This window comes from Drosophila kikkawai, chromosome 2R (genome assembly GCF_030179895.1).
Source record: "Drosophila kikkawai strain 14028-0561.14 chromosome 2R, DkikHiC1v2, whole genome shotgun sequence".
In the NCBI taxonomy this organism is placed as follows: domain Eukaryota; kingdom Metazoa; phylum Arthropoda; class Insecta; order Diptera; family Drosophilidae; genus Drosophila; species Drosophila kikkawai.
The window spans coordinates 11,291,129-11,303,685 of NC_091729.1; the positions used below are offsets into that span (position 1 = coordinate 11,291,129).

Consider the following 12,557-nt stretch of genomic DNA (forward strand, 5'->3'; position numbering starts at 1 on the left):
TGAAAATGCCAGATAGCCAGGACACACGGCACACACGCACTCCAAGGGCCGCCTCCTTTTGGCCCTGCGATTCGATTTGTGCCAACTAATGAGCTCTTAATGCGCGTTTATTCTTACGCATAACGAGCTTGCCAAACGTAATTACGTCCTGAAACTGTATGGGTGTATGTGTGAGTTTGTGGAGACTCTTGTGCGCTCGCTCTGTGTCTGTCTGTGTGCCGCCAGTCTGTGGGTGGGTGTGCGTGTGTATCTGTGAGAGGCTGCCATGTTGGCGCGATGCTTAATTGAAGTGGAGCGACAGGCGGACGAGCTGTATCCCTGGCGCTTCCTTGTGTATCCTTTGGCCCCGGTTAATGTCTGTGTGTGTGCGTCGCGTTCATTTGCGGCACATCCGCAACGTTAACTCGCTGCTTCGTCTGCTCGCTCCCCCCACCATTTTTTGTTTTAAATTAATTTGCTTTTAATTTGCTTTATTATGTGGCAATTTCTCCTCCTTTCGCTGGCTTTAATTAGTTTGCTTTTATCGTTAAACAGTTAACGGCGACTTTCCGTCGCGAATTGTGTGCCAAAAGCGAGCAAAGAAATGAATGTTTTATTTCAGTCAGATTAAGTATACGCCCAGTGGGCCGTGGCAGAGTATGTGGATAATTGCCGCAGCCGATCGTCGCGCTCTTGGCAGCTGTGTTCCTGGCTGCACTTAGCGAAATCCTCTTATCTCTGGAGGAGGATTGAAATCTAAATGAGTCTGCGCATGCGTAAGTGGCTTTGAAAAAAAAGAGGGCATTCTCCAGCTGGAAAGAAGAACCAGTTTTTCCACTTCCTCCTCCTTCCAGATTTCCCATTCGATAGCCCGCTCTCTCTTTCTCCCAGCGGGGGCGTGGCCAAAACCCGACACTCTCTCACTCTCTAGCTCTCTGGCCATAGAGCGCGTCGGCGCAGTGAGCAACCAAAACACACACACACACACCTACTGGCACACACACCAGCCTGCCTTGTGGTAGACCATTGAAAAAGTGATGAAAATAACTCTCTGTCACTTTATTGGCGCTTAACGAGTTTGAGTTGATGAAGAATTTAATTTATGATGCTGCCACACCATTGCCAAAGCGAGCAGCCCCGAAAGAGATGGCAACAAACTGTGAGAGGGAGAGGGATGAGGCTGAGGGGGTGGAGAGAGAGAGTAGTCCTGGAGAGCCAGGAGGGAGGGGAAAACCGCAGAGCACAAAGCGGAAAGAGAGGCAAAAAAAAAAGGAAAAATTAATGAACTCGTAACTGTCGCTTTTGCAAATTGGGCTGTGCGAGTGTGTGAGTGTTGGTGAGAGAGCACACTCTAACACACATTCGAACACACTCACACACGGGAGGCAACAGCAGCCGACGCTGCCGGCAGACGTCAAGCTTTGATGATTTAATTTTCTGGTCTTCTAATTTAATTTTATTATAGAAATACAGACATGTGTGTGTGTGAGGGTGAGTGAGTGAGCCGAGGGATAACGAGAGCCCGTTCCTTAGCGGCGCCCGTGAGTGTGAGAGTGAGTGCCTCACACCGACACAGCGCAGACAGACACAGACAGACACACATGCAAATTCGTTAATGGAAAATGGTGGCGTTTAATTGAAAAAGGAAGTGCGCCAAAGGGCTGAGGGACAGAGACAGGCGCCGCGGAGCGAGAGGGAAGGGCCCGGCCAAAGGACTCGACGCAACAAGGACCGAGTTTTCCATTCAAATTAATTTTCATGTGTGGTGGTGGCAGTGTCCCTCAGCCTGCTCTGGTCTTGTTATTGTCCTTTTTATCCAACGCTTTTTTTCTGCTTTTAGTAACGCTTACTGTTGCAATAACAGTTTTCAATTAAATTTATTTGTTTTCATTTCCATTGTCAGAAAGAAAGACAAAAAAGCGAGCAAACTGCTCGCCCGCAGAGTTAATTGAATTAAATATTCCAGCGAGATAATTACAAAATGGCGTTGATTAATCGTCAGCCGCCATATTGATTTTGCCAGCAACAATATTTAATGATTAACAATTAACATTGAACAGGGATTTTTGATGCGGCCATTGCCATTGCCGTCTTCCCAAACCATCCATCCTCTTTGTGCCTTAATAAAAGCAATTAAAATTCATTAGCTGCAAACACACACACACACACACGACGTAAGAGAACCCACAATCACACACTAATGCCATCATCCGCTCGTTTTCTCAATTATTCATTCAATTTTGCATGCCACAAAAGCAAGAGCCAAGGCACCCACGCTCCACCACCCACTTGGCACCCACCCTGCGCTCCACGAAGCATCCTTCGCATCCTTCGCATCCTCCGCATACATATTCATGCGGCTAAATGAAAACGGCAACACTTAAATGCAATTTGCCTCAATTTTAGCAGCAGCAGCCAACTCCCCAACCCGCCAACCTCCTTCGCTTTCTCTGCCTCAGCGAGCGTCTTGGCTCAGAGCGTCTTAACGTCTTTTCATGGCACTTACATCGTCATTCTATTCGTCTAATTTCATTTTCTTGCCATTTTCAGTGGAGCACAAACTGCTGGAAGATTGCTGTGGGACAAGAGGTGGTTAGCTTGACTCGGTTTTCTGGGGCTCAACTGGCTTGGGTTTATTCCAGCTACTGGAGGACTTGGATCTGGCCTGCTTTATTCTAATTACAATCAATTAAATATGTTGATTGATATGTTTGTTTTGCTGCGACTGAAAGACTTGGAGCGGGAATCGGTTAAGTGCGGCAGGCAATTGGTTCATTGATTTGAATGTGTTCTGTTTGGAGCTTCACAGGATTAAATCAAGAAAGTGTAATTAGTTTACGACAATTTAATTGCAAGAAAGATGTGTCTAATAATGTTATTAACCAGAAGAAAGAGAAAATAAAGTATCTAATTAATATGTAATAATTTATAAATTTAATTGAAAAGTCTTAAATAATATAAAATATAAGACGCGTAACGCACAAAGGTGGTCAATTCTGCTTGCATCAAAAATCGTATGGCGTTACGCATCTTATTCTTTCTATTGTCTTTTGATAAAGAACGATTACGCTTCATATACATTTCGTTTGCATTCTATATTCTGTAAAATAAAGTTTTCTTTTTAGGTAATTCATACTAATATTACTATTACGAAATGTAACGTTAAATTTACTTGGGAGAACAGAATGTAAGACTTTCAGCTGTTAGGTAAAGATATATATATATTCATATTAATATTTTATAAATAGATATATGCTTTATATTCATTCATTTTACATTCGTTTCCTTTAAACACCTGCGAATATTCAAATTTATTGCTTCTATATCTATTATTCTACATTTTCGATCACCTACTTTGATGCCGTAGTAGAATTTCTAACTAATTATTTGCATATTATTTGCATTTTAGTGTGTCATTTTCATCTAATTCAACACCAACATAATCACAATCACCCGATACACACACACACACACACACTCAAGTACGGAGAGTAATTATTGCCATTCTGGGAAAAATTGCATTAATTTTCTAACAAACATTTTCATATTAATTGAACATTTTTTGTGCAATCAATTTGCATATCAAGCATTAATAAATGGAATTATCCGTTTTTAATTGCATTTCTCAGACAAAAGTTTTAGTTTTGCCAAAAAATAAATGGTTTTGTCCATGTGAATGTCGCTGGTCGCCGCACACATAGCCGAAAACGAAAAGCGCGACCGAAAAATTAAGCTTTATTTGTGGAAATTGCAATTCAATTAAGTTTTCAAAACATGCAAATTGCGAATGGGCGCACAGCACAAATATTGATGCAGACACAGACCGGAACTTGTTTGTATAATTTCATTAGCGTTGATTTGCAGCAAATGCAATTGCAGGGGAATTCACTTGGCCTGCCATTGATTAAACAAGTCGTCGATGTCGAGGCCCCTGCTCCATGCACCATGCCCTGTCCCATGTGGAGGCTCAAAATTGCATTCGATCCGGGCCGGGTCCTCTCTGACTCTGACTCCGGGATAAAAACTAATTACAGGGCAATAGTCCGTTGTCGCTGCTCGAAAATTTCCATCTATGTTTAGGCGCCAACCGATAATTATAAGCCTGGAAACTGGAACTCTGATTGCCAAGCAGCAGCTGTAATCGAAGGAGAGGGGAGCGGGGCGAGCGGGTAGAGGAGATGAGGGTGCTTCGCCGCAGGAGGCCCAAAACCCAATCCGATTCGCATTCCAGTCCCATTCCCGTTGCCAATCTCAATCCCAATCCCAGGGCAAACATGTCCGCAACAGTTTCCGCTGCACTAACGAAATTACAGACGCAGGACCCACACACACACACACACTCGCAGAGCATGCGTGTCCTGCGGCGATTTTGCGCACAGGAAGCGGAACAGGCCCAGTGCCCTGCCACGACTAATTCTAATGCTAATGCTCTTTGAACGACTAATTAGTGGATTACTATATAAGCACACTATTTGCCCAGCAAACGGCAACCTCCAGGAAATTGTGCGGAAGACTGGCCAGGACCTAAACCAGAGACAGAGACAGAGACAGAAACAGAACGAGAACCACAACCAGGACCAATTAACCAGGCCTCGAAGCTAAGGGAAGCTCGGTAAAGGGGATGAAACATTGGGAAATTTACTTTTGATTATCAAAATACAATTTCAATCCTATTATTTAAATTTAAATCTTTGCCTTAAATTAATATTGATTATAATTAATTATAATTATAACAAATTTCATGATAAATTGCAGAAATGCTTGCATGAAGAAATATGAAATATAAAATTCACTTTTTTTTTATAAAATTTAGAAACTGAAATATTCCTGGTCAAGCTTGATACTGATTCACGTAGACCGTTCGATCGTCGAGTGCTTGCACCGGCCTGGCATTTCTTCCAATACGTCCTCCACGCCTGTCCCTCAGCTGCCTGAACTCATTCAGTTGGCGCTCGCTAATGGCCAAGGCCACCGGCTGGATAAACCACTCCGCCCCGCGGTGGCACGGTGGCTCCGTCAGGGATCCGTGGTAACTGAAGAACTCGGTGTGGAAGGCGGGCATCAGGTAGCCCAGCGGAAAGGGAGGAATCTCCACCGTCTGGCCGGCTTGCTGCACGGCCACCAGATGCTGGACAAGCACGTCCAGGAACGGATTGTCCTCGGACAGATCAAACAGGTAGGATATCACGAGTACGCCCTGGGACGAGGCGCAGTGCTGGCTGTCGGCGTCCGTGTGAAGGCACTGCATCTCTAGTGGACTGTGCCTATGGTTGATTGTGTGCTCCGACCCGTTCAAACTAAACCAGCTCCAGCGGAAGGTGATCTCCCAGAAGTGGAAGCGACCAAGCAAGTCCCCGCCGTAGATGGAAGGCGTTGGCCCCTGGAAAGCGGCTCGCAGGGTGAGGGTATGCCCGTTGTTCTCCAGGCGGATGCCCAGGGGCATGTCGTCGTAATGGGACCACATAAGCGGGGTATCAAAATATTTTATCTCCAAGCAGCCCACATCTATGTTGATGGGGCTCTGGTTGTTTAATGGCGCATTCCAGGTGTGTGGTCCCCTGATCCAGTCGTAGTCAAAGGAATTCTGAGAGCCTCGGGGGCCGCATTCCGCCACGTCGCCGTAACTGCCGGATGTTAGATCCGGATTACCCCTTTCATTCTGTGCATTCCTAGCTGCCCCCTCCAATCTCTCATCCGGACATTCTTCACAAAGTTCGGTGGTCGTGCGGACGATCGCCAAGACCAGAAAGGCCACCACAACGGCGGCTACGATCTGGACGAGATCGGTGTCCAACCAACTAGATAAGTTGTCCATTCAGCACAGGAGCTACTTCGGCATCACTCACACCAAATAGAAGCCAAGCAGGGAAACTTTTTGGGGGGGAAATGCTAGCTACAGAGCGGGTGATAGCAAAATACTGGCCTTCCTGGCTCAGAAAATTTCTAATTAAACCCGCTGAAAAGTTAATTATTTTGGAAAACAAATTGGGCGGACAGCAATTTTGTGCGAAAACATTTGCAATTTGTTTGCATTTGTATTTTGCATAAATTAATTACGCACAAAACTCTCTTCGGCGGCGGAAATTGCTTGCACAAATATCCTGTGAGGCTCCCGCGCGATGCTCCTGCTCCCTCCCACCTTTCCCTCACCCAATACGAACCCTTCTCTGTTGCATTTTGGGAAATTAATTAGTTTTGTATGTACAAAATAGGCGAAATGAGCACTAGGAGCCAAACGGAAATTATTTTCAGCTTACCGGCAAGTTTTTGTGCAGCGGCCAGGAATTACACCGAAATTAATTGCCAAAAAAATATTGAACCCCTACTTGGTCCGCATTATTAAGTGAATTAAGTTATTAGTGATGAGTCCAGACTGAATAAAAATAAGAATAAAACCCAGAAAGCTACGACAACAAATCATATTTACTAAAGGATTTTTCAGGATTGCTTTTATATCAGAGAAATCCCTAAATTATTTAATGACCCACTCTAATTAAGATATGTTTACAGTTTCATTTGATATTGTTTTGAATGTACAGCATAGTGATTGGTGCCTGCCTCTCCTGTAACTTGAGACTTCTCGGCCATCTCTGATTAGCATAAAGTTATCAAGAACCAGACACGCCCATAGCCACAGGACAGGGATCAGGGGTGAGTTGCCCCTGCGATTCAATTATGACATTTTTCTGATCAATTCGTTTGGCTTTGATTTGATTTCATTTTCCTGCACTTGTGCAGGGCGTTGACGTCTGCCAAATGTTACAAATTGTCCGCGTCTGACTTCTCCTGCCCGCCTCTCGGCTCTGTGCCTGTGAAAGTGGACCTGGTCTTGGACCTGGACTTGTCCTGGGGCATGCGAGTTGCACGCAAATTGACGGGTAAGCATGTGGCATAAACGGAAACACTAACATCGTTAGGCGAGTCCTGCCAGAGGGTGCCGAATAACAAAATACCCAAATAACGGAATAACAATCATAAACATTTTTGAGCGAGAACAGAACCAGGCCCCGCGGCAGTTGTTTTCATTTGTGACCGAATGACTCGATTTTTATGGTCGCTTAGGGTTAATTGAGGCTGTAGTATCTGCAGCCCGAGGGGGTTGCTCGTTACACAATATTTGTTTTGGTTACATGGTTTAATATCCGGTGAACAAAGCGTTATTTAAGTGGGAATTTGGACAAATCAGTGTTTGATAATATTTAACTATGAATTTTGTCTATTGAAATATGTTAGAAAAGTAAAATAAGGCATCAATAAACGCTCAGTAAAAGAAAGCCTGAATTAATACCCTTGACCAGTCTTCTCTTATTGTCCTAACAACTCACTTAACTGCAGACCAAGAGTGAATAAAAGCGGGAAAAAATGACTGCAACTGCAATGCTGACACTCACAAACATGCGAACGAAATTTCCGTTTCCGCTGTGGGGGGAAACTCTGTTAAAGCGACGCGAAAATGGAGCCAAAGAGAAATCGCTGGCACAGGATAATGCAAACGAAATTTGTCTCACTTTGAATTCGATTGATTTGTCTGCCTGCACGGCTCGATAATATCCTCTTAAATCACTTAACCACATTTGCCGATTACTGCGCGCACAGAAGAATGTCCTGGCAGTCGGGCGCAGCGGGAGCCCTGGGTGCGGTGTAAATTTTCACACATTATTCCAGGATGCCAGAACAAGGACGAGACAATTACTAGGCTCCGATAACATTGTCTAGTGGGATTTTCTCCACCTATACGCAGCCGTCTCTTTTGCGCACAGCTGATAATGTTAATATGCGCCGCAGGACATCAAACACGGCGAAGGGCGAGGGATCGGGACGAGGTATTAAGGCCACTCAACTTTGTTTGGCCAATCCGCTTATGTCCTTTCGCTCGCTTCACATACATTCCAAGGGTCAGGATTATGGGTTGTATGTGATTTTGAAGTGAACAACGTAGGTCCTGTGTGAGAGTGTTTAGTTCCTTCACCGCAAAAACTTCCTCAAGATCGTTTTGCGGCCATGTTGCCCCTGTAAATCACTCTCTTTCGCTCTGCGCTCCTCAGCTGCCTGCGAATGTGATCCTGATCCTTGTCGCAGCATGCGTCCTTTCACTACCTTTGTGTTGTTTTCACAGCCTCCAGCCACAGTTGCCCTCATTAGCAGCTTAGGGGCGTTGACGTGTTTTGCTTGCTTGTTTACAATGTTTGCTACTTGCCAGGCACAATAATGTCCTTGTTTCCGTCTGAAAGACACTTCTTTCGGTGCGTGCATGTTGCTTCCGCCTCAATAGGAACCAGAGGTTCCATTAAATAATAGTATCATTGGCATGCACAAGAACCGAAGAACGCCTACAGGAACCGAGATCGACAGGGGTGGAAAGCGGTCTGGGGATGATTGTTCAAATCAAATCTAGCGTTGCGATCGCTCGTCAGCTAATTTAGTTCGCAATCAATCGATCTATTGATCTGCTTCAGTTGACAATGCTTTTAGGGGATTATATTAGCACTTGTGCAGCGATAATCGAAGGTCCAATTTGATAGTTTGTTATTTTGCCATTGGATCATTTCATTTTAATAATATTCCAAGGGGTTAGACACACTCTAGATTCTAAGCAAGACGCAAGAGAAGCTGTGGGAGGAACAGGGTCAGCGGGTGCTCCAGGAGCGGGACACAGAAGAGACACACATACTCAAATCAACCCAATGTAAGCGCTGCTATAAAGTTGGATTACCAAGAATTACCAAGAGGCCACGAAGCAAGCTGAAGCTTCTGCCCCTTCACAGGGGTAACTGGAAGGAGCCTGCACCGGTGTACCCGGCTTTGCTTAAAAAATAAAGAATGATTACAATTTTCAAGAACCTCAGAGATGGAGTCTATATTCTTAACAAACTATATAAGCCGGAAACAAGAAAGGAAGCTATCTTCGGCACGCCGAAGTTTGTATACCCTTGCAGATTGGTTTCGATGTTTAAATTATAGATTTAAATTCTGAAAACACTCACAAAACAGAGTTTCATTAAATTTTACCTATACTTATTATGTTTACAATTTGACAGTTTCAGTTTTACATTCCCAGCTTTACATATTTTATACATTTACCGATCGCTTCTATGGCAGCTATATGATATAGTTGTCCGATTTTTATAAAATGTATAGCAAAATTCTAGAATAATAAAAAAAAGCTTATATCTGAGAGTAGATAAACATACGTTGAAAAAACGCATGAAATTCAATTCGGAAAGCTGTTCTGCATTGGGATTTCTGCGCTTAACAAAACTGCTTACTCAGTTTTTCTTATAACCTTATCTATAATTTAATTTAATTTTACATAGCTTTATTTCTTATATTTACAGCACTCCAATAGCGAAAACGAGAGCGTGCGCAGGGATCTGGGAAGCACAAGTTCATCAAGTTCATTGTAATTGTTGATTGATGATCACCTGATCGGCAGAGGTGAAGCTGGAGAAGCGAGCAGCTGGGATGACAGATCTCAACCCGATGGCAGTGGAGGCCGGTGATCGGATCTTGGCTCCGGGCTAGTTAAAACACTGCAGCAGGCGTAAATAATTAAAATATTTATAAATGCAATTTAAATATGTAAATGTAATTGATGGAACACACAAAAATGAATCAATAAAAGATGGTGAAATCAATGTGCAATTTTTTTGTGAAGGCGGCATTTATTTGGGATCGTTTGGGGTAAAATCTAATTATTTTGAAAGCAAAATCTAAATTTTTAAATTTGTTATCTGAATTTTAAACATTTTTTTCGGATGTTTTACAATTCTTCTACATTTTTAAAAAATTGTTCTAAATGTTTAAAATTTTTCTGAATTAAAAATTTTTTTTTCCTCAATTTTTAACATTTTTTAGATGTTTTATATTTATTTAAGATTTTTTTAGAATTAAACAATTTTTTTTTTAAATATTTTAACTGCCAAATTTGAATTTGAGTTTAACTGCCAAATTTGAATTTGAATTTAACGACGATCAGTTTCAGTGTGCCCAGGTGCAGTTGTAAAATAACACCTAAATTTGGATTCAAAAGGTTTGAGTCTCCACTAACTTGCGCCGGCTCCTAAATGGTTTGGAACTTGGACATTTTATAACAGTTTATACCCGTTTTCAGCTGCTTGCTGCTGATTTCTGTTCGCCTGTTACCCCAATTTGGGAAATGGGCCATTTGCTTGGAAATGTTCGGAAATTTGGAAGGGCTGCTGTAGGGATGTTGTTGTAAAAAGGTTGTTGTTGCCATAAACTGTTGTTGTCGGCAACAAATAGGTATAAATGCATAAAATGAAATATAACAGTTTATACCAATTATTATTTTTGCCCAAATATTTTTATAACAGTTTATACCAGTTTTCAGTTGCTTGCTGCTGGTTTCTGTTCGCCTGTTACCCCAGTTTGGAAAGCGGTCAATTTGAATGAAAAGTTTTGTTCACTTGCATCAGTGATGCTCATCTGCATCAGTGATGCTCATCTGCAACAGTGATGCTCATGTGCATCAGTGATGCTCATCTGCATCAGTGATGCTCTATTGGGACAAAATGCATCCCTAACTGCCAGTGATGCTCAACTAGCTATTTTGCATTATTGGGACAAAATGGAACCTCACTAAGTGCCAGTGATGCTCATCTAGCTATTTTGCATTAATGGGACAAAATGGCATCTCACTTACTGCCAGTGATGCTCATTCAGCTATTTTGCATTATTGGGACAAAATGGAATCTCACTAACTGCCAGTGATGCTCATTTAGCTATTTTGCATTATTGGGACAAAATGGAATCTCACTAACTGCCAGTGATGCTCATCTAGCTATTTTGCATTATTGGGACAAAATGGAATCTCACTAGCTGCCAGTGATGCTCATCTAGCTATTTTCCATTAATGGGACAAAATGGCATCTCTCTTACTGCCAGTGATGCTCATCTAGCTATTTTGCATTATTGGGACTAAATGGAATCTCACTAACTGCCAGTGATGCTCATTTAGCTATTTTGCATTAATGGGACAAAATGGCATCTCACTAACTGCCAGTGATGCTCATCTAGCTATTTTGCATTATTGGGACAAAATGGAATCTCACTAGCTGCCAGTGATGCTCATCTAGCTATTTTCCATTAATGGGACAAAATGGCATCTCTCTTACTGCCAGTGATGCTCATCTAGCTATTTTGCATTATTGGGACAAAATGGCATCTTACTAACTGCCAGTTAGCTCATCTAGCTCTTTTGATTTTTTTGCATTTATTTCTCACTAACTGTCAGTGATGCTCATCTAGCTATTTTGCATTATTTGGGCAAAATGGCATCTCACTAACTGCCAGTGATGCTGATCTAGCAATTTTGCAATATTTGATGTTTTTTCCATTGTCCACCGCAAGAATGCCCTTCTATTGAGCCTGTTTAAATTATCCCACCCAAAAAAAAACCGCATCCTCCTTATAAGTTAAAAATAACAAATTTTTAAAGGTTTTTTATTTACTTCAGCTTTAAATAAATAAAAGAAGAAAAGGTGAGGTATGTGGAAATGTCGGAGGTCGTTTCCAGTGGTATCGGCTCGGTCTTGGTGGCACCCTCGTCGTGCTGCCCCAGCACCTGGTCCGCTTCTGCTCCTCCTCGTCCTGATCCTCCTTGCCAACGCTCTCTGTCTCGCCATCGGCATCCGCTTTGAGTTCCTGGCAGCTTCCTGCAATTAAATTTAAAAAAGGATAGTTTTTGGGAAAAAAACTAATATTCAAAAAATCATAACTAAGTCAAAAGTGCATGAAACTCAATTCGCTGTTCTGAGTTAGTTTTTCTAAGCTTAACAAAACTGCATACTACGTTTATGGCTCTTTTCAATTTCATTTTTTCCCAATTTTTCTCAATTTTAATGATGGTACCCTTTACATATTTTTGAAAAATTGGTGCGATTTGTTTTGATCATTTTTGGGGAAAAAAAAACCTCATTTTCATTTCATTTCATTTTCAATGATCATAACTCAGCCAAAAACGCATGAAATTCAATTCGGAAAGCGGTTTTGAGTTCGTTTTTCTAAGCTTAACAAAACTGCATACTCAGTTTTATTGAAATACTTACCTGTCATTTTTATATAATTTTTTGAACAAAAATGAACAACAAGAAAGAAAGCTAACTTTGGCCAGCCAAAGTTTGTATACCCTTGCAGGTAACAATTAAAATATATCATAACTAAGCCAAAAATGCATTAATTTCGATTCGGAAAGTTTCGATTCGAAAATTTTTGGCCATTTTTGCAAATTTTAATGATGTAACCCCTTATCAAATTTCGAAAAAATGGCCCAAAAATCGACTTCTTCCGGACATGTCTAGAAAGATTCGCATGTTGATGCTGGTCAAGAATATATATGGTTTATGGGGCGGAAATGATTCCTTGACTTAGAAAAATATTATTTTGTATTATTTATTTGTATATTTTTTATATTAAAAAACTTCTTTTTTTTTTAATTAAAAATATCATAACTCGGCCAAAAGAGCATTAATTTTAAATCGGAAAACTGTTCTGTGCAAGATTTTCTACAGTTAATAAATCTGCATACTTCATTTAAAAATTTTGAAAATTCCATTTTT

The 12,557-nt window shown here is 41.7% G+C and overlaps 1 protein-coding gene across 1 annotated transcript; it reads right to left on the minus strand.

The window, feature by feature from the left end:
* Positions 1–4,592: 4,592 nt before the first annotated feature.
* CAH15 (Carbonic anhydrase 15) lies at positions 4,593–5,897 on the minus strand. The gene has a single exon (XM_017171594.3). It carries the CDS (start codon positions 5,792–5,794, stop codon positions 4,811–4,813), a length of 984 nt encoding a protein of 327 aa, XP_017027083.1. The 5' UTR covers positions 5,795–5,897; the 3' UTR covers positions 4,593–4,810.
* Between the last annotated feature and the right edge of the window lie 6,660 nt (positions 5,898–12,557).